This window comes from Malaya genurostris, chromosome 1, assembly GCF_030247185.1.
Source record: "Malaya genurostris strain Urasoe2022 chromosome 1, Malgen_1.1, whole genome shotgun sequence".
NCBI classification, from domain to species: Eukaryota; Metazoa; Arthropoda; class Insecta; order Diptera; family Culicidae; genus Malaya; species Malaya genurostris.
This window is the reverse complement of record NC_080570.1, coordinates 61,882,915-61,904,286: the sequence shown is the minus strand read 5'-3', so window position 1 is coordinate 61,904,286 and position 21,372 is coordinate 61,882,915. Positions and strand designations below refer to the sequence as shown.

At 35.7% G+C, this 21,372-nt stretch overlaps 1 protein-coding gene across 1 annotated transcript in view; it reads right to left on the bottom strand.

Annotated features, from left to right (window-relative positions):
- LOC131440251 (adenylosuccinate synthetase) overlaps positions 1-19,823 on the bottom strand; it is a 34,535-nt gene extending 14,712 nt beyond the window's left edge. The window contains exons 1-2 of the mRNA XM_058611363.1: positions 19,237-19,823; positions 9,745-9,847 (exon numbers count right to left, since the gene is read on the bottom strand). Of these exons, the coding sequence (XP_058467346.1) occupies positions 9,745-9,847; positions 19,237-19,434 (301 nt within the window). The 5' untranslated portion in view covers positions 19,435-19,823. The remainder of the gene's footprint in view (positions 1-9,744; positions 9,848-19,236) is intronic.
- Between the last annotated feature and the right edge of the window lie 1,549 nt (positions 19,824-21,372).

Sequence of the window (21,372 nt, the reverse complement as noted above, 5' to 3'; positions counted from 1 at the left end):
CGCCAGCTAGTCTACAATGGCTTAGTAGCAAATGTTGAGAATAATATTCTGTTGTTGTAGTCTAATATTATCAGTATATCGAATAAAATTTGAATATCTAACACTTGTGAATTATTTACAGCGAAATCAAAGTGCGTCCATACTTTCTGGGACAGTCTTTATTTCCCAAATACTACTACCATTAATTACATGTAAACCGATATATGAAATAAATTATCAGTTTTTCAGGTATGTTGCCGTCCTCTTCTTATTCAATCACACTAACTTTGAAAGTCTAGTACAAAAACTAAAGAAAATACAAGTTACACAGTAATGCAAACATTTAAATTAGTGACATACATAGGCAACTTACATCATCCGGTCATCTGATAATTGTTTTTGCCTACGAATTCTACCCTATACTACACATGAGCCGACGGTAGCCCTTTAAAAATAGAGAACACGCTTTCACGATTGATTGATGAAAACAACTGCTCCTGTTACATCTGGCGCATATGTTTATCTTCTGTCTGATTGAATCAAACGTACGAGAAACGGTACGGCGATGAATGGTTCGGTGCTATTAGCAGCAACGGAGGCGCACAGCAACAAGTGCATCTTAATTTATTTTAATCACACGGGAAATCACTTTCCTGTATGATTAAGACATCGTCAACGTGATAATGACCTACACGACGACAGTACTCGATGGGCTCAAGTTTGTTAGAAGATGCAATTTGCAATTCGGCTGAATTGTTGGCTGCGACCTTACCAACCGAATTGTGCTGCCGTAGTTTGTGTTTTTCATTAAGACATTTCCGTTTACTATACAAAAAAGGACCAGGGGTGGCATTATGTATCTCGATTCGACTGAAATTTTATCGAATCGACCACGTTTCGTATTATGGTTCTCGATTCGAAGTCGATCATCGAGCTTCGTTCGACTTCACTCGAAGAAGTATTAGATTATCGAGAAGTTTTGGCATTAAGGAACCAAAACAATCGAGCTCGTAAACGACTGAACTCGATAAGAAATGGTCGAAAGCCTTATTACTATCGACTATGAGTTTTCGAATACGTTTCTTTTTTATTTAGGTATTATCGATAACATCTTAGATTTTCATAAACACATTAGTATTGATATTCTTTAATTTAATGCATTATTTTGTATATCGTTATATATATTTTGTGTGTTTGGCATATTATGTACAAGTCGAACTGTTTAGAAAGCATATTAATTGAAAGCTGCGTGGTGTTTACTTAAAATAACAAAAGTAAGTCGAAACTAACCTATGCCCAGTAACTGTAGTTTGTAATAAAATTTCTGAATCCTGTGGAATGAAAACGTCGCTCAAACGGATTGTAGGAAAAAGCTTATTCGCTCTATAACAATGAGCAAATAATGTTTTTACCCATATATCTAACTCAAGTGAATTGAAAAATTTGTCCAAACACCTTGAAAGTATTTAGAATATGCCAAAAGCATCACAATCTCGTGCTATTAGCGTGTATTTGGCTCTTCAATAGTACCTAAATAGATTATGAAGACTACAAAGAATGGGTTGCTCCAGGTATATTAGCTATAGCAATATCTCCTAATATATATGATAAAATACTACAAAGAAAGCTGCAAAACCTAAAAGCCTTTGATTAAAACTACACATATGGATGACGTAAATTGTATTAGACTTGAAACAAATCATGAGAAATACAGAATTTTTTTTATTATAATTTCAAAAGTTCATCGATAAATTGTGTACAAGAACACGCTTGAAAAAATTATTTACGTTTTCAAATAGAGTGGAAACGAATCTGCTTCTTGATTTAAATTTCAGAAATGTGTTCATGTTAATTTCGTGCGGCAACTTAAAACAGCAGTATTACAAACAGTTTGCTGCTTTTCAGTACTTGAACTGAATAAATGTAATCGAAAATACTCGAACAATAATTCAGTTTAATTTTTTTCATGATTGCAATGTATATGGGTTTGTTTACCTATGTATGTTATGACCAGAGATGCCAGATATTTTCATAGAAAATCTGTATTGATTCGTATAAAATATCTGTATTTATCTGTATTCGCTAATATGAAATTTCTACAATACAATTATGTAAAAAGGTGTTATTCCAATAGATTATGGTTATATAGTGGTAGATTAAATTTCATATCTTATATTATATTCATCGACGAAATTTTATAATTTTTTCCTATCAACAACAATTGAATTATGGTGCCATATACTTGTCTAATTTGAAAATGTTCACTTCATAAGTTGAGATGGATTTCCAAAACCCAATATGCAACGTCGAGTCAGGTAATACAACTGTCAGTCTGGCAATAATGTTTCATGATGCCAAGACTTGTCTTACTTTTAAGTTCAATTTAGTTACAAATTTTAATATAAATGGATTTCAGTGTTCTTCATTAAATATCTGCACTAAAAATATATATTTTAAAAAGTGATTTGTAAGTTGATTCCTAAACGTTTATCTCGTCATTGCAATCAAATACTAATAGATAGCTCAAATACTAATAGATAGTTTAATTTTTTCCTTAATACTCTTGGTGGAATCTGTATGAATCTGTATTAAATTTAAGAAATCTGTAAGAAATTTGTACTCTGTATGAAATCTGTATGCGCATGTAAAAATCTGTATATGTAATACAGATAAATCTGTATAAATGGCATCTCTGGTTATGACAGTTCGAGCAGCGCCAGTCGAAATCTAGTACCACATTGTTAGGATCTCGGTCACGAGGTCGAAAGCGATACGTAATGCCTCAGTTCAGTCGAATCGACTTCAAAAATAATATTTTCGAGCAACTCGATTCGAGATGCATAATGTCAGCCCAGGAAAGTATACGTTATTTTCTTCTGCACATATATGGAGCGTCGTATTTCACACAAATTTACATTCAAGAACATATAAAATTGTGTGATTTGAAAATTACATGGCTTGAGTTCCGACGAAATAGCACACAAAAGATCGAAATAAAAAAGCAGCAGCGCGACTTGAACCGAGAAACATTAGATCACAAGCACATCGGTTACTAGACTGAATCACAGAGCTCATATCTGTTCATTGAATAATTGATACATATAAATCCATACAGCGGCACTTGGTAGCCGAGTGCAAATTACATTCGGAGCGTGTAAAATTCTGTGCCAGTGGAATATTGCGTTATTTGAAAAATTAAGTAGTTGTGAATTGTATCATTTGTAGAATTCTGTCACCTGTTAAATTCATAATTTTTTTCTGTGTACTTTTCTAATTTAGAACTAAACATTTTGATTACAGATTTTTGTCATGAAACTGAAATATAGCATTTAAACAATACGACAATCAAAACAACAAACCGTTCGAAGTTCTATGAAGACATAAAATTAAATTTATCGTCATCGTAACACTCAAAATTTATGAAGTGCTGAAATTAAAACGACCTGATATGTTGTATTTATAGCACTGGGAAATCTGAATACAAATGGATTGAGTTTCAAAATCAAGTAATTGTAATGCACAATTCGGAAAAGTTGGCGATTTTCTGGAATTTGCATTAAGAGTAATTAGTTTAGTTTTGTGTACACTTAGAGTTTTACATAGATTAAAAGTACATTTCACACACATTTACCTTATGATAAAAAAAGAACCGTAATTTTCATTTTAAAATTCCCGCGCTTGTCCAATCGGTAAACTTTTATTCTCTCAACGTTGGCAAAACTTTTATACACATTCTGTCAAATTTTCACGCATGTCGTACGATTAGTTTTTGTTTGGCGTCTATACAAAGAAGTTGAAAATTTTTCGTGTGGCGATTTTTATAATGGATGAAAATTTAGAAGAACGGCTCGCCTTCGAAGCGCTATTCGGTCGATTGTTGTGCGGTTTCGACGTCATATTCATAGATCCACACCTCATCACCAGTTATGATGTATTCGATGAATGTGGAGTCACTATCTGCGTTGGAAATCATCTCTTTGGCCACATCAACACGACGCTGTTTTTGAAAGAAATTCAGCTTTTTTGGCATCAGCCGAGAAGCGACGCGTTTCAACCCCAAAACATCAGTTAAAATGTGTTCGGCTGATCCATAAGAGATGCCCAACAACACAGCAATCTCTCTAATCGGTACAGAACGATTTTGCAACACGATTTGCTTCGCCGATTCAATGTTTTCTTCAGTAAAAGATGGACAAGCGCGGAAATTTTAAAATTAAAATTCCGGTTCTTTTTTGATCATAAGGTATATCAATATGGATTGTTTATATAACAATGTATTGTCTCCCGAATTAGTAAATAATTGTTGTTTAAACCGTATTTTTTGTGTGTTTTGAAGAATCTCTTAGTAATATTTATGAAAACATGAGTTATATGAGAAAAGCATAATTACAACCATGTAACAGAGTGTGTAGTGAACAGAGCTAATAAAAGTCATTTTCATTGAATTAAAATAGACGAAAATGACGAGAAATTACTGTCACTCTCAGCCTCGCTTGCAAACTATGAGAACACAATCCATGTCCAGTCAATGACATAAGCGGGAGAGTAGTTTCAAAACTGTGTTTTTTCTTTCATTCGCTCTTTCAGTCATTTGCAGTTTTTAGTGAAAACCCCATTGTATGCAGTGCCGATACTCAACTGAAGCTGTGAGAATCGAAAATGACAGAAAAAGATTTCACAATAAGTTATAACTGTTGGTGCTCGAATTTGTAGTAGTTTTGGTTTTCAAAGAAGTTCTGGGATGTAATTACTTCGATTTGCCATATTTTAGTCACTTTTTATAGCCAAGCGTCACAGATTTTCAATACATCGATGAAAGAATGAGAATTGAAATTCTGCTGTTGCTCCCTGAAGACGTTAGTTTGGTTTCGTCTTGTCATAGAGGAAAGAGTGACGTTGGCAATTATTCTCTCTCATTTTTTCAATGAGAAACGAAAATGCTTCGTCTCTCTTCAGTTGTTCTGCTGTCGGTTATTTACGAATGAGACAGTAAAATATTGAAAATGAGGCTGTTGGATTGGATTCTTTCATTGTCAATGCGTGACAATTTTAAGCTCTGATAGTGAATTACGTTTTGTATCCGCTTCGGTCTTGGACCTGCTTTTCTTATATCGTTTTTTTTTTTATTTTAAAGATATTTTTATTCAGGCTTAAATGCGTACAAGCTTTGCGTGGCCGATTGAGCCGATTCTTTAAATATTTTTTTTGTATTGGATCTCGTTGTCATCCTTTTTCTAGGGGGAGAGGAGCTTCCATTTCCCTCCTGCGAGAATTTGTTCGGCACTTTGTTCGTGGTTCGTCTCGTCATCCATTGCCGCATCGGTGGTATTGTTATTGATTTCCGTCTTCCTTTCGTTTTCCGTATTGTTCGCAGTAGAGCTGTAGATGCGCGCCTTGTTGTACATTGGTTGCAGTTGCTGGTTGGTTGGAGGGTAACTTGTTAACTGCAGCTGATGTACTTTGTTCTGATACTACCGATGGATTCGTTGAATGCTTCACTGTTGTTGGTGACTGTCACAGGTGTACAGGGGTTGCTTGGGGTTGGTGTGAAGAAAGCACCATTGTCCTTTGGTACAACACATCTCCTTGTCCAGTTTATTACTTGGCTTACCGTAGTGAACAGCTTTTTGGCAATATTGACATGTGAACATCTGATTGTCATAGGTAACAAGTGATTTGCACGGGATTCTTGTATCCTGACCGAAAGTCACATAAGAAGGTATAGGCCTCTTCAAGCGCATGCGTAACAAACGTACGCCATTTAGAATACCGGGGAAAAAGTTCTTCCACTTTTCTTTTTCGATAGAGAAAATCTCTCCGTATTGGGACATAGTTTTGCGAATATAAGGATCGATGACGCTTGAGGGAAGATCATGCACACACACTTCTATAGCACTATCTTCCATATATACTGGAATGTTGTACTTCATGTTTTCGTGCTCCACATAGTGCACATGGTTATTGTCTTTTGCGAATTGAATTGCATCCAACTCTTTATAAAACTGTACTGTACTTGGTTTCTTCCGTCCCGAACGTAAGCGGTTTTGTTTTATCGACTGACTTGGATGAGATGTGAAAGCGAACTGAATATCGTTCATTATGTCTGAAGCGGTACATGAGATTATTACTATAATTATCTAAAGACTGTCCCAGAAAGTATGGACGCACTTTAATTTCGCTGTAAATAACGAACGTTCCTCATTAAATTCCGTACAGACTTCTTGGCGACAAGTTTTGACACTTTTTTCCAATCTTTTTCGAACTGTTGAATGGTTTCGGCTGCCGAGACATGTTACCTATGATGTTACCTTCGTTAATGCCCAAAATTCCTCAATTGGTCGAAGTTGTGGGCAATTTGGTGGATTCATGTCTTTTGGGACGAAAGTGACATTTTTGGTAGTATACCATTCTACCGTTGATTTCGAGTAGTGGCAAGAAGCAAGATTTGGCCAGAAGACAAAAGGATCCTTGTGGCTTCGAATCATGGGTAGAAGTCGTTTTTGTAAACATTCCTTGATGTATATTTCGCTGTTCATTGAAGCAGTGGCGATGAAGGGTTTCGAAATCTTACCGCAGCTACAAATTGCTTGCCAGACCATAGCTTTCTTACCAAATTTTTCGACTTCAATCGAAGTCTCGGACTAGTTTAACACTTGCCCTTCTCGCACGGTATAATATTGTGATCCCGGCAAGGATTTGTAATCGAGTTTCACGTAGGTTTCGTCTTCCATGATTATGCAGTTCAAATTTCCAGCAAGAATCGTATTGTACAGCTTTCGAACCCTCGGCCTGATCGATGCTTCTTGTTTCGGACTACGTTTTGGTTGTTTCTGCTTCTTATAGGTTCGAAGATTCAAACGTTCTTTAGCACGAAGAACATTTGACTTCGAAGTGACCACTTGTTTGGCCACATCCCTAACTGAAACCTCCTTCTTTTGCTCGAACGCCTTCAGTATACGTTTATCCAACTGAGGGTTAGCAGGACCTTTTTTTCGACCCGTTTTCGGTTTATCCTCAAAGGTCTCTTATCCTCACCGAACTTCCTGATTGCATTTCGCACGGCTTTTTCACTTACTCCTTCCATCTTTCTCAGTGACAGTCCGCGTTCTGTGCACCATTTGTACACAATTTCTCGACGTTGTTTTGCTGAAAGTCCACGCATTTAGAAGCAAACTAATGAAAACGAATAAACAACTGCACAAGTGGTTAGAGAAGAGTGTAAACAACAGGACGAAGCCATAAAAATTGACAGATTCTGAACCATTGCGAAATGGCAGCGGTTTTTGGTTGCTTCCATACTTTCTGGGACAGGCTTTAGAAATGATATCCAAGTGATTGGTCTACTAACACTAGCTTTTCTAATCTGCTCTAATTGATTCTATCTTTGTCGATGTATTTTTTTGCATCCGCATAGTGAGATATGAATGATGATTGATGAGTGAGTGTAGCATTAGTGAGGAACTGAGTGAAAGTAGCGAATGTCAGAGAAAGTACCAAGCATTCTATAACGCAATCTAAGAGAGAGCTATATTTATCATGCAATCAAACTACTAGGTGTGCAAACTTTGGACGCTCCCTGAGGTGACGAAGAGGACATGATTTCATTATTCTTTCTGAGCCAAAGGACAGGGGAAACAGAAATATTGCGTTGATACACATTACAATCTATGCACACATACATACCACCAATCATGGGAGATTTGATTAGTATGTTTCATTACTTCCACGGATCAGTGGGCAGTATCCGTTTTGTCATAATCATTGCAATGTGCGGAGGAATAAATGTTGTTTTTTGGTCCTTTGAGAAATATATTGAGTACTTTATTAATCGTAGTTCTGTGCTGAGTGATGAAGTTAGAGTAAGCGAGAAACATGGTTTTGTTTAAAGGGAAACTGAAAAGTATTCTACAATCGACAACAATGCTGTCAGTAACAATAATTACATGTATTTCGAATGGAAATACTAGGTGTTACTCCAGAAACATACATCTCACACTTTTAGTTTGGAAGGTGACATCTGAATCAAAGTTGGAGAAATTTAGGTACATTCAAACCTTCCCCGATCTGAGAGTGTATTTACACCTGTCCAAATCAGTTTCGTCGTCATTGCAATGTGCATAACATTAGTGCCGGTACCGAACCGGATCGGAAAGGTTTGAAAGCTTCTTAAAAGAACCATAAGATGTCAATTAACTCTTATTCCTGATAATACTAGTCCTCCTTTTCGAATTAAAATCACCAGCTCAGTACAAATGTGATATATTTATATTCACCCCAACTGCATTGAAATTGGCATAAGAATACTTGGAATCACCTAATGGCCTGTTGTATATTTCAATCACTATTAGTCATATCTACTCCATGATCGATCAAGAGAACATAACAATTTTCATTTTTTACATCTATGAGCGAACTATCGATCTCGATATGGTCTGACTGTGTCCAACTTCTTTGCCTTGTAAAGTGAAAATAATATCACTCAATTTTCTCGGAAACGACTGATCCAATTTTCACAAACTTAGATTTAATTGAAAGGACTTGCGATCTCAAACGAAGTTTCTCAAATTTCATTTGGACTTTCGGTTTCGGAATTAATAGGTGATACGCAAGAAAAGAATGTCAGAAGCTTTTTTCGAAAATGACCCAACCGATTTTTACCATCTTAGATTAACTGAGAGGTCTTCAGATACCATAAAAATATCCCGCTTTATATTCAAATCCTACTTCCGGTTCTTGATGCTTAGAGTAAAAATGTCAATTTCAAGAGTATTTTTTCATAATTAAACAATGAAATCGGCTAACAATTTTTTTCTAGTTTACAGATCAAGATAGTCTAGGGCCAAATAAATTCATCAGATCTTCACAAAACCAAAATCGAATTAACAGGTCTGGAAGTTCCGTAAAAATATCGAAGTCCGACTTCCGGTTCTAACATAACAAGGTGAAAAGTTTTCCAAATTTCAAACCATCATAGAGAATCGTAATATGCAAAAAAAGACTTCAAAACTGGGTTCTTAACTTTTTTAATTAGTAATATTTTGAATCATCTTGCTATAATATACAGGAGCTAATATGAGAAAGCCATCATTACCCCACTATGGTAGATTCGAACAGCGTTTTTTTTTCAGAACCAAACAATTTTTTCCAGTTTCTCGTGGGTTTTCCGGATAATTGACACCCTATGTACAATGGGTCGAAGTTGAAAGTTGTATTCGAATAAAGGACTAGATTTTAAATGCTGCTTAATTTTTTTCAATCATTAAATTATCTTAAACAAAATTGTTCATGACTAAGGCATTTTAATTATTCATAAGTAGTCACGAACATAAGTCGTTACGGACATGTATAAAAGAAATCACTAGCTAAGCACAACTTCTCTCTTTTCAGCTTCCACTGAATCGACTGTCATAACGATGACATATCACGAAAGCTTAGAAATCGTCAATATAGAGGATAAACAAAATTTGATCGATATTTATGTATCAAGCCGTATCAAATTAACTGCAATCATCTGAGACGCAAGCAAACAAACAATTAAACGCCGAAAACTGTAGCTTCAAAAGTTTAGTATCACCGAATGGCGAAGAAAGATGGCCTTGATATGCTATTAGGCCCTGGATACGAAACGCAAAACTTCAGTTGCCGTTTCGCTCGGTTTATTAAGTCGATATGCTGATGCCATGAACAATTTTTGCCTGTCATGTAACCAACGAACAGCAATTTAATAATAGCCTTTCAGTTCGACTGACATTGGACACTACTAACCTATGACGGATTTACACCTCTCATTGATGATACCACTTGGCAGTAGATGAAAGTCAAAGTCCTTTCCATGCACCACAACGGTGTGTCCAGCATTGTTTCCGCCCTGAAATGAAGACAGAAAAAAGTGATGATAGAATGTAAACAAATATTTTTGAACAGATATAAGACGAATTTCGCGCCAAATTGAAAAAATATTGAAGTTAAAGTTTAATGAAACTTTTTTTTTCTTAAAATGGATCTATCTTTTGAAAAGGGGTAAAGTTGTTCAAACAATTTATTGACATACAATGAAAAATTCCGACACAAATGAGAGTAAAAAATACAACAAACAATGTTATAGTAGATTTCAGTGGAGAAATTTTGCATAATCTTTTGGGAATATTTTAAAGGTTCTAAAAGGAACCGATCTACGGAATTATATACGGAATAGTTATTTGCCATCGTTTATTTATCTATACCAGAACCAAAATTCTTGCCTAGGACTGAATTTAAGAGCTGAATTCGAAAAATTGAATAGGTTCAGAATAACTTAAATTCCGGATCTGAATAAAGGAATGGAATGCTGTTCCAAAATATAATTCCAGAATCCAAGTTCCGAATTCAGTTTCAACAAGCAGGTTCTGAATGCTGGAACTGAGTTTAGAAATTAAATTCTGAAACTGAATTCAGGAAATAAATTATGAAACTGAATTCTGAAATAAAATTCAAGTGAAGAGCTCAGTTGCAAAATTAAGGTTCGAAGTTCAAACCTGCCATTAAACTCCAGAATTCCGTTCTCAAATTCTTATCCTGAAATTTTTTCCACAATTCTGTAGTTGAAAGCCTAAATCAGAATTTGGGATTGAAATTCCGAACACAAATAAAGCAAAAACTTCGGTTCCAAAATCTAGTCAAGAAACCAGAATTATGATGATGTTTCAGTCATAGATTTAATCTGTTATCTACAATCTGGAACTAAATTCTGAAACTTAGTTCTGAAGCAAAATTCTAAACCTGAACATTAAGGTCTGAGGACAGAGGGTCGCGTGTTGAGTTTTAAATCGACCACGTGACTCGCTCAATTCCCTTTGCGCATCATATTTCTCTTGTACTCTCGCGTATATGAGCAAACTGTACCGGGTTGCCAGCATACATGCTATTATTTTGATGAAAAATTTTATCACATAAACCCGAACATTACATAGATTCCAATGAACAATGAAAAAATATGCAACTTTCACAAAGATTGAATGCGAAACAAAAAATGTGTTTATATACAATGAAACGTCTGTGTGTTTGGCAGCCTTGTCGAGCCAATTTTATTTCTCTCTCCTTTTTCAGAATGCTATACCAAAGCGAAAAAAATTGCGGATGCATTGAAACTGACTTTGTATCACAGAAAAATACAAGACTTTATTTTTATCGCGATGACATATATGTTTTTATGTACTAATCGCATCTAAACTAAATTATCTAGACTTTGTCACGGTAGATTTATGATACAAGCCTTCAAAGCCGAAATATTCGATGAACAAGTGGAGGTATGCATTTCTGAGCGTTCCAATTTCCAGCAGTTCTTCAGTCAGAAAAAATACAACACGACCGCTAAACTCAATGAATCATTCTGAAAATTTCACGGAATATTCTCAACTAAATTTCGAAGACATTGTCAGGTGGGTTCTTCTATATTCTGCACCGTTTCCAAAAAAATAGAATTTGAAACGGGAAAATAGCAAAAAACCTACCACTTTACGGTACTGTCCTCAGCCCATAAGTTCAGAATCCAGGTGAACCAGAATACAGGTTCTGAATTCAGTTCCGATATCCAGTGTTGTGTGACGAATTCAATTCGCCTGAATCTTTTGTTGTATTTAAGGCAGCAACACAATTTCTTCTCCATAGTATCGGAAATATGTTCAGTAATTTATGATAAAATTTTCAGTAATATGATATATCCAAAAACAACTCAAAGTCGATGTTTTCTGAAATGTTTACTATGAACGAGCATTTAGGTGAAATTCAATGCCAAAATAAAGTGCGCAAAATTCCAAACACATGAATTAAACGAATCATCACACAAAGCGTATCGTGCAAAACCGACACATAGAAATACGGAATATTTTCAGTGATTGAGTGTTATGGGCTTACGAAACATATCGTTCGCTAATAACACAGACACTAACTATGAGGGAGACATATTTGCGCATGTTGTTTAGGACGGTTGTAACTCAATTTATAGCTAAAATGCACTTAGAAAAGATATTCTCGTTCGTAGCGAAATTATTCATTTTGTCGTGAATGCGACCTACTTTACTATGGGGCGCCTTTTCAAAACTTACCCTGTACAAGAATGGGCAGAACTTTATCGCGAATATCTCTTGATGTACTTAACCCAACAACATAATTTTTCTAGTAGTCAACAACGTGAGATAAAAATTAATAACTGAAAAACAAAGTTTTCTAAGACTTTTGGAATGAGGAAAATTCATCAAGCTTGCTTGCATTTTTCGCCCCCGGACGACGGTTTTGAGGTAGTCAGACACATATCAGTTCCGATTATCTACTGGACGCGTATAGAAGGTAAACTTTGATCGAAAATCGTTAATTTCTTCTAGTGCTTCATACGGAGCTGGACGTCGAGGTGAGGTTCTCCTACCAACATCAGCAAGAACAAACCAAGTATAAACCTTGAAACGCCCAGATCGTGCTTCAAAATGTCAAAATGTTTCATGTAACTAATCTGCACATTGGTTCAGGTGTATCGTTTCAAATGAAGTGAATATAAGTGTAAGTGAAAAAGGGGAAGGCTTGCACAATTCACACAATCGATCAATTACACTGAGGTCTTTTTTTATGCGATTTTTTTTTACGCGACTTTTTTTATGCGAATTTTCAGAGTTATGCGGTTTTTTTATGCGAATTTTCAGAGTTATGCGGTTTGCCCTTCTGCGGTCTTTTTTATGCGAAGTTTCAGAGTTGTGCGGTTTCTTTATGCGAAGTTTCAGAGTTATGCGGTTTTTTTTATGCGAATTTTCAGAGTTATGCAGTTTATTTATGCGGTACGTAAATTCGCATAAAAAAGACTTCAGTGTAATTGTATGTCAGTTTTGTTGGTGTTCACGACATCCAGTTATGTCTCTGACATTACACACCGTTAACTTTTTTGTTACAAATAAAAATCTTTGATCTGTGTACTGCTTATTCGGTTCATAAGCGAGAGATGCGAATGCTGAACGTGATACTGATAACTTATACATTATGCAATTCCTTTAAAAAACCTTTAATACTCAGATACATGGTAGTTCCAATAGACAATACGAGCTATTCATTACAATACACTATAACTTTATGAGTTGACGAATCCGATCAGTTATTGTGTATCTCATAAATAATTAGAGTTACCAAATTCAAACAAACCAAAACCGAGCCGATTCTAAAAAATTGTGTTTTATTGTATCCTCTTATTTTGAATTTTTGACTTACACATCGCTATATGTTTCAGATACAACATTTTATCAAACAAGTTTTGCACTTCCCAAAATGTATCCCTGTAAGTAAAACTACAAGGATCAGCCCCATGAGGTTGTTCGAGATGATCTAATGAACATTCTCAATCAAACAGTTCAATCAATCGTCACACTTTTGAATCCGCAATTGCACGAGAATCTGCTTAGATTGATCTTTATTAGAAACCAGCGCCGAACACGCGAACCCAGAATATAGACTCTGTTTGTCTTGATTTGTATTTGTTTTGTAGCCGACGAAATTACATCAATATCCCAAATGTGTGCAATTATATCTTTGTACATACTTGCGATACGGATTTCAATATTTAAGCTTCTCATCGCCAAGCTTGTGTTCAAGTTTTGTATGAACGCAGTTATTTTTATAGCGTTAAGGTTCTCTACCATTGCTACCATTTTGCGATTTCGGTTGAAGTGATAAACATTTTCTCATTATTAATCAAGTTCATCTTATATTGGAAACTAACTGCAAATTTCCCAAGCGAAAACGAAATAAACTTGGAATTTCATTCGAGCTCGCATGACACAAGATCAGAGCATACCAATTAATACTTCAAATCGTTTTATAGCGCTTTCTGTCGTGCTGTCTAGCAACAACCTACGTTTAGCATGCTACGCGTAGGATTGAAACGTTGGCTCTAAATTCGCTTCTATTTATAGATTCGCGTGCTTCCAACAGCTTCGCTTTTGCATCAATTGACCAATCAGAGCGATGCTTTCCCTTTGATATATCGCTTACTCCTTCAAAACCACCGTCTACGTTAGGGAAATCCAGTACGCCGGTGATTTTTACCAGACAAAATAGGACACTGCTAACTATTAATCAACTTTTTTTTTCATAAATACGTTTATTTCTTAACGCAGTTTACATAAGTTTTTCTTCGCCGTAGCATCACTTTTACATAAAATTCTTATCCTAATATAATTCTGAAATAGTCACAACGATTTAAATTTATTAAAACATTACTTAAATATCATCTTAGGTAATTCGCCATTAATTATGAAATCTACTCGGAAATATTATTTGAACCAAACGATTAACTTCTATAAATTATAACATAAGCTGTTATTTTCAGACATTTTGTTGATAATTTCATAAAGTATTCCAAGTTTGTTTGTATCATTACATAATTTCTATTCTAATTTAGCTATTGGTTGAACTCATGGTCGCAGCTGGAATCAGAACTAAGTCTTAAAAGGGTCCTTTATTAAATTGAAACTCCAATTATCTTTATGAAATGATAAAGAAGTTTCATGTATGGAAGGTCACGACAAGCAAGAATGTCTCGAACTGGGACATTGGATAGTCTACCTTGAATACGCAAAGAATTTATTAGTTGAGATCTGACATCACTATACTCCACGCATGTCCAAACGACATGATCAATATCCCGATAACCTTCTCCACAAGCACAATGATTAGTCTCGGAGAGCCCAATTCGAAGGAGATGTGCGTCTAACGTGTAGTGATTGGACATGAGTCTGGACATCATACGAATGAAATCCCTACTCACATCCAGTCCCCTGAACCATGCTTTTGTCGATATTTTAGGAATAATTGAGTGCATACACCGACCCAGATCATTTTTATCCCAAGAAGATTGCCAGCTGGCAAGCGTTCTTTGGCGAGTCGCGCTATAGAATTCGTTGAAAGCAATCGGTCTCTCATAAGTTTCTCCCTCAATAGCAGAACGTTTGGCTAAACTATCGACTTTTTCATTGCCTGGAATGGAGCAATGACCCGGGATCCAGACTATAGTGATTAGATAATTATTGTTCAATATGTGGTTCAGGGTTAATCAATATTTCAATGATTTATGGCTATGAACATTCAAATCAATACGTAGAATTATTTCCAATCAAATAGTAAAATAATTTTACTGATTGAAACTAAACTGACTGAGCTGTAAGTGCTAAAAAGCTGACTACATTTCTACTTGTATTTACCCTTGAATTCTTTGCTTGATTCTATGTCGAGATACTGAAAATGGTTTGGAACTAAATGATTTGACCGTGATTGTGGATTATAACACTATCATTTATGACCCTTAGAACTGTATATGTATTCTTTCCGTTGTGTTCATACTTTGATGAATTTTTCGCATTTGTTGGAAGCGAAAGCCGCACTGCGAACGGAACGAACAATAAACATAATAGAATAAAAGGTTCAAAAGAGCGCTTCTAACGGCTACCACCGTATCAACGTATAGAATTATAAGGTTGACTACTTCTTTTCAGATTATCATTTTCCATTTTTTTGACCGATTAAATGTATTTTTTCTGTTACTCGCACGCAAACGACCAGCAGCTGAATGATGCAATCGCAGGATTCAGTTCAGGCTCTCAGAAGGTGGTATTTTCTACGATATTTATATGCCGTATTCTGGCTTTATTTGCATTCGTTTGGTGCGAATTTCGCACAGTGAAAAGTGCACAACCTATCAAATTATTCTAGATTTGCACCAAACTGAGTCGATTTGCAAGGAAAGTAATATTAATAGTTCTTTAGATAACATTTAGAGACATTAGAACGACTGATTTTGTGTAATGTTCCGTTTCGTTTTCTTCTCCTCCAATGCAAACGACCAGAAGCTGAATGATGCAATCACTTTTGTTTGAAGTGAAACTCACACTGCGAATGTCCAACAGCAGATATGCTCACAGAAGAACTAGTTGTTATTTTTCAGCGTTTAGGCTTGAGGAACGGAATCTCATATTCATTGATCATTGATTGAAGCATCAGTTGAATAATGCCTGGTTCGAAAGTCCACTGTCTTGGTGTAGATAGCAGCCTGCGCGCTCGGTGTGTCTCCGTTCATGGATTTTCATAGACTGAAGCTGGCAAACGTGCAACAGGGACTATTTATAGATTCGAGTAATTTTAATGTTTCGTGTTTGGACCTGTTTTTCACTATTTAAACAATGTTTTAGTAATAAAAGTGGTATTAACAACAATCTTACATCTTTTTCCATTTGTTTCGTGAAAGAATTAGAGAAAATACTCAAACAGAGAAAAGGCTATTAAGAAAACAATTCTGGAGTGTTCCACATGAATTCCGAAGTTTTTTTTGTGGATTTATGCAGTTTTGGGGTTTCTGAAGATGTGCGGTTTTTTATGCGAATTTTCGAAGTTATGTTTTTTTTATCTGCAGTAAGATAGAAAATACTGCAGAGTTGAGGTTTTTTTACGCAGTTTTTATGCAGTTTTCATGAGTTTTTCGGATTTTCAAAGTTATGCGTATTTCCGAGGTTAAGTGTTTTAGCCTTTCTCTATAGAAAGGTATTAGAATTGCTGGAAAAACTGACTTTCGAACGGAGCCTCGGAGACCCATAGTGTTATAAACCATTCGACTCAATTCGACGAGATCGGAAAATGTCTGTGTGTGTGTGTGTGTGTGTGTGTGTGTGTGTGTGTGTGTGTGCACTTTTCGAAAATATTTGAACGCGCTCAATTTTCTCAGAGATGGCTGAACCGATTTTAACAAACTTGGGCTCGTTTGAAAGCTACTGTCAGACCATTGATCAAGTTCGAAGATCAAATGGCTGTGACTTTTGATTCCGGAGATATGATTGTATAAGTGACGTAACCGACAAAAAGCGTTGTATTTGAACGCGCTCAATTTTCTCAGAGATGGCTGAACCGATTTTAACAAACTTGGGCTCGTTTGAAAGCTACTGTCGGACCATTGATCAAGTTCGAAGATCAAATGGCTGTGACTTTTGGTTCCGGAGATGTGATGGTATATGTGACGTACCCGATAAAACACGTTGATTTTTACCGCTCTTATATATATAAGGGTGCCAAAATTTTGGGATCACCTCTATTTTTGTTAAGCTTTAGTGCTCAAAAGTTTAAGCACCTCGAAAAAAGCCTTCATGCAAAATTTGAGCTAAATCGGACATGTGTAAGGGGTGCTGCCCGGTGGTAAAGGTTTGACAATTTTCGATCTTGAAAAAGCACCATATGGGGGAGTACATAAAATTTCCAAAATCGAAAAATTTTTTTGATGCCGAAACTCTTGAAATTGCATGAAACGTCGAGATTTAGTGTTATCTCAAAAAAAAATTTTTTTGAAAAAATCAATTTGATATTTTTTCTAATTCCCAAAAAGTCGATTATTTCAAAAAAAAATTTTTTTCGAGATGACACTAAATCTCCACGTTTCATGCAATTCTAAGCCTTTTGGCCTCAAAATTTTTTTTTTCGATTTCGAAAATTTCATGTACTCCCCCCTATGGTGATTCAAGATATATGAAAATTCCACTAAGTGGACTGTGAAAAAGCCTTCTTTAGATTAGCATCACTGTTCTCATACAAATAGGCAACGCAAATGTCAAACACTAGTTTGGAAAAATGATGCTGACTGTGTGATATAAACACTGAAGCATGCTTTTGTGAACTACTCGAATCAATCTGAATCAATTGGTGTCAAAATTAGTGTCCAAAATTATTCAATGAAGGTATGAAATATATTTTCATGAGACTGTTATGAAAGAAGAGAAAGGCATTATCACACCACTAGGTGGATAAGGAAGGGGTTTTCATATAATTTCAGTGTATTTTACCACAGCACAGCGAGGAGCAATTTCCTTGAAAATAGTTATTACATTGTTTTAGTTTGTATAAATCGATAGGTGATGACTAAATAAGCACAATTTAGTTATACCGGAACCCGATCTATGGTCCTGGAAGCATCAGGAATAGATATTCAAAATAAAACTCACACCGATATCTCAGAGATGGCTCAACCTACACAAACTACAAACTTAAATTGAAATGAAGATCTTTTATTTTCGAATGTAAAAAAAATTTCAAACAGTCGTTTAAAGTGACAATTCAAAGAACGTAAAAACTCATCCAAACGATATTAGAAACTGTTCCAATTTGTAAATTTTGTGAGTTGATGACCAAACGATGTTACAAAAATGGCCTAACCGATTTTCATAAACATAGATTCAAATAAATAACTTATTCGGTTCCGATTTACGGTTCAATCTCGTATTGATGATTATTAGAAAGGCATCATTACATCACTACATTCATGAATCAATCAAACCTGTTTGTTTGGAGTACTCTCGATATCCCTTACAAAAATAAGCAGGATTCTACCTTTAACTTTAGCTGCGTCATCCAACGGAAGTTAGCATATGCGTTATCTAACTTCTACATTCTAAGGACAAGATAAGACGAGGAATTGTCAGACAGCAATGCATGTAGAAAAATCATTTCACTTATTCTACCTATCTAGTATACCGGTCTTAACGCATTTGTTCAGTTGGCTTGAAGTACAAAAGGTGTCTTCGAATCAACGAAATTTCAATTTACTTTTTATCGCTAACAAAATAATGGATACGTTTGAAACAATTTGATTGATTCAGGTTGAATAATATTAATCGGAAACATAGAAACTAAAATGACTAATCAGAATCTGAAATTTGAAATATTTCTTGACCATTAAAGGTAATTGATATTTGTGTTTTGAACGCAATCTAACCACTCATTCATTATCTTGAAATAAGTTACACATCGCTTGACATGCCTTACGTAATTTGGCTTAGTGACGAACGAACGAAAAATAAACAATTTTAAGCTGAATTTCTCTTAACACGGGAAACAAACACGCAGTTCTCTTCTACTGCAAAATAAATGTCCGCTATCATTTTGACCACTTTCTATAAGTAACGTAAACTAAATCCCAATAAGTGTTAACTGATTCTCTCAATTGAAATTCTGATTTCATTTGATTTAAACTTGAATGTGAAATTCATAACTCTATCACATTATTATATATTACCTAAAGTCAAATTTCCGCAAAGATGTAAAACTTTTTTGGAATATCTTGAAGTTTGTATAACTTGACGTGTAACGCTTCTTTATTCAATATCATCATTACATGCAAATGCTAATAAAACCTTTATTAGAACAAGTTCACACACTAATGACCTTGTCACAATATTCCCTATAAAACCGTTTCCAATCTGAACTCACCTGGCACCGGCAAACGATGTCCGCTTCAGTGGCCAACATATCGACCACCTTGCCTTTGCCTTCGTCGCCCCACTGCGCCCCAAGCACAACCGTCACCTTCGAGCGGTACGGATTCAGACAACGCTTGTGCATCTCCTCGTGATTCGATAGCGAACCATGAGACTGATGATTTTCGCCATTCAGTGCTACTTGTGACATCCTACGATGTTTCCAGATTTCCGTATTACTTCCAAACAACTTGATACTCAAATGTAACCGAATATGGTAAAAATTAGCAGTAGTGGAATTGATTACAGCACAGGTCGATCAATCGTACTTTCCACTGTTTGCGCACCCACAGACCGGAAAGCAAATACACGTTGGAACACCGGATGTTTTCAATTATAGTTCAGTCTATAATCTACCGACAACACGATTCAGAATAAGACGAAATGAACCTAAATTTGGACGACAAATAATTGCGACAAAATTAAAGCAGCTGCTTCACCATTCAGAAAACCAAGTCACGAGTCACACCGCGAAAAGCGAGAAAATTCGACTGACAGTTTATCAAGTGAACCACGAGTACCGACGGACGAAGAAGAGATCGAGTTGTGACTGAGGAAAATTCTGATATCACGCGCGTAATCAGAAACCCGGCAGAGAAACAGAGAGGATGGATTTCTCAATTTGTCAGTTGACCGATATGACAACATAAACGTCATTGAATATTTTTCCCGGGATGGTGCTCGAAAGCGTTGCCAGCAACAAGACCATAGGCATATTTTCGCCAAAACTCAATTACTGATAGCGATGTAATACCATGTTCACATTAGCGCTTATATCACTTGATATACCGAGATGATATGCATATCACGTGGGAGTGTTCACATATGATCGAAATGATATCATTTGACAATCAAATTGTCATATTGAATGTTCCCATTAGGTGTAAGATCAATAATATTGCTTTTCTCTCCAACAATTCAACTAATAATTGAAGTCTTGCAATTAATGGTCTCCGAACGCCAGTTTTCGTTGAAAAATTTGAAATTATAATGATTGTTTATTGTCACTTTCAAAGTGACGTTCATAAATGAGTACGTTCAATGCTATTATCCGTGTTGCTAGTTGCGATTTTTGACAACTCGACATGATATCGTACATGATATCCCGGATATCATGCCAAAATGGTGATACGCGTTGACATCAAATTGTATGGGATATCAAGTGATATCACACATGATATCATCGGATATCAAGTATATCCGTATATCACTTGATATCAGCGCTAATGTGAACATACTATAAAGGATGATTCTTCTGAATTTCTCATATCGATATTATTTCGTTATTTAAAAATAAAAGTTTTAGGGCACAGTATTGATTTGCAACGATTTTTCCGTTTATTCAGTAAAACAAATGTATACATCAGCAATAAAAATTCTCTTAGTGGGTAAAAAAATGATTTGAAAGTGATAGTATGTTCACATTAGCGCTGATATCAAGTGATATACGGATATACTTGATATCCGATGATATCATGTGTGATATCACTTGATATCCCATACAATTTTATGTCAACGCGTATCACCATTTTGGCATGATATCCGGGATATCATGTACGATATCATGTCGAGTTGTCAAAAATCGCAACTAGCAACACGGATAATGGCATTGAACGCACTCATTTATGAACGTCACTTTGAGGGTCACATTGAACAATCATTATAATTTCGAATTTTTCAACGAATACTGGCGTTCGAAAAACATTAAATGCAAGACTTCAATTATTGATTGAATTGTAGGAGAGAAAAGCAATATTATTGATCTTACTCCTAATGGGAACATTCAATATGTCAACTTGATTGTCAAACGATATCATTTCGATCATATGTGAACACTTCCACGTGATATGCGTATCATCTCGGTATATCAAGTGATATAAGCGCTAATGTGAACATGGTATGAGCTACGATGAAATATGGAATCAATCTTCAGTTCTGCATAGCATGTCAATTGTATGGGTGCGCAGTGCTGTTATTTTGACGCGCACGAATTTGACATTTCTCCCCCTCTACTTTATATGTACGAGATTCGATGCGGACTCGCCTGACTGCTCGCAAAAATGGATGTTGTCAATGTTTTGTTCGGGTC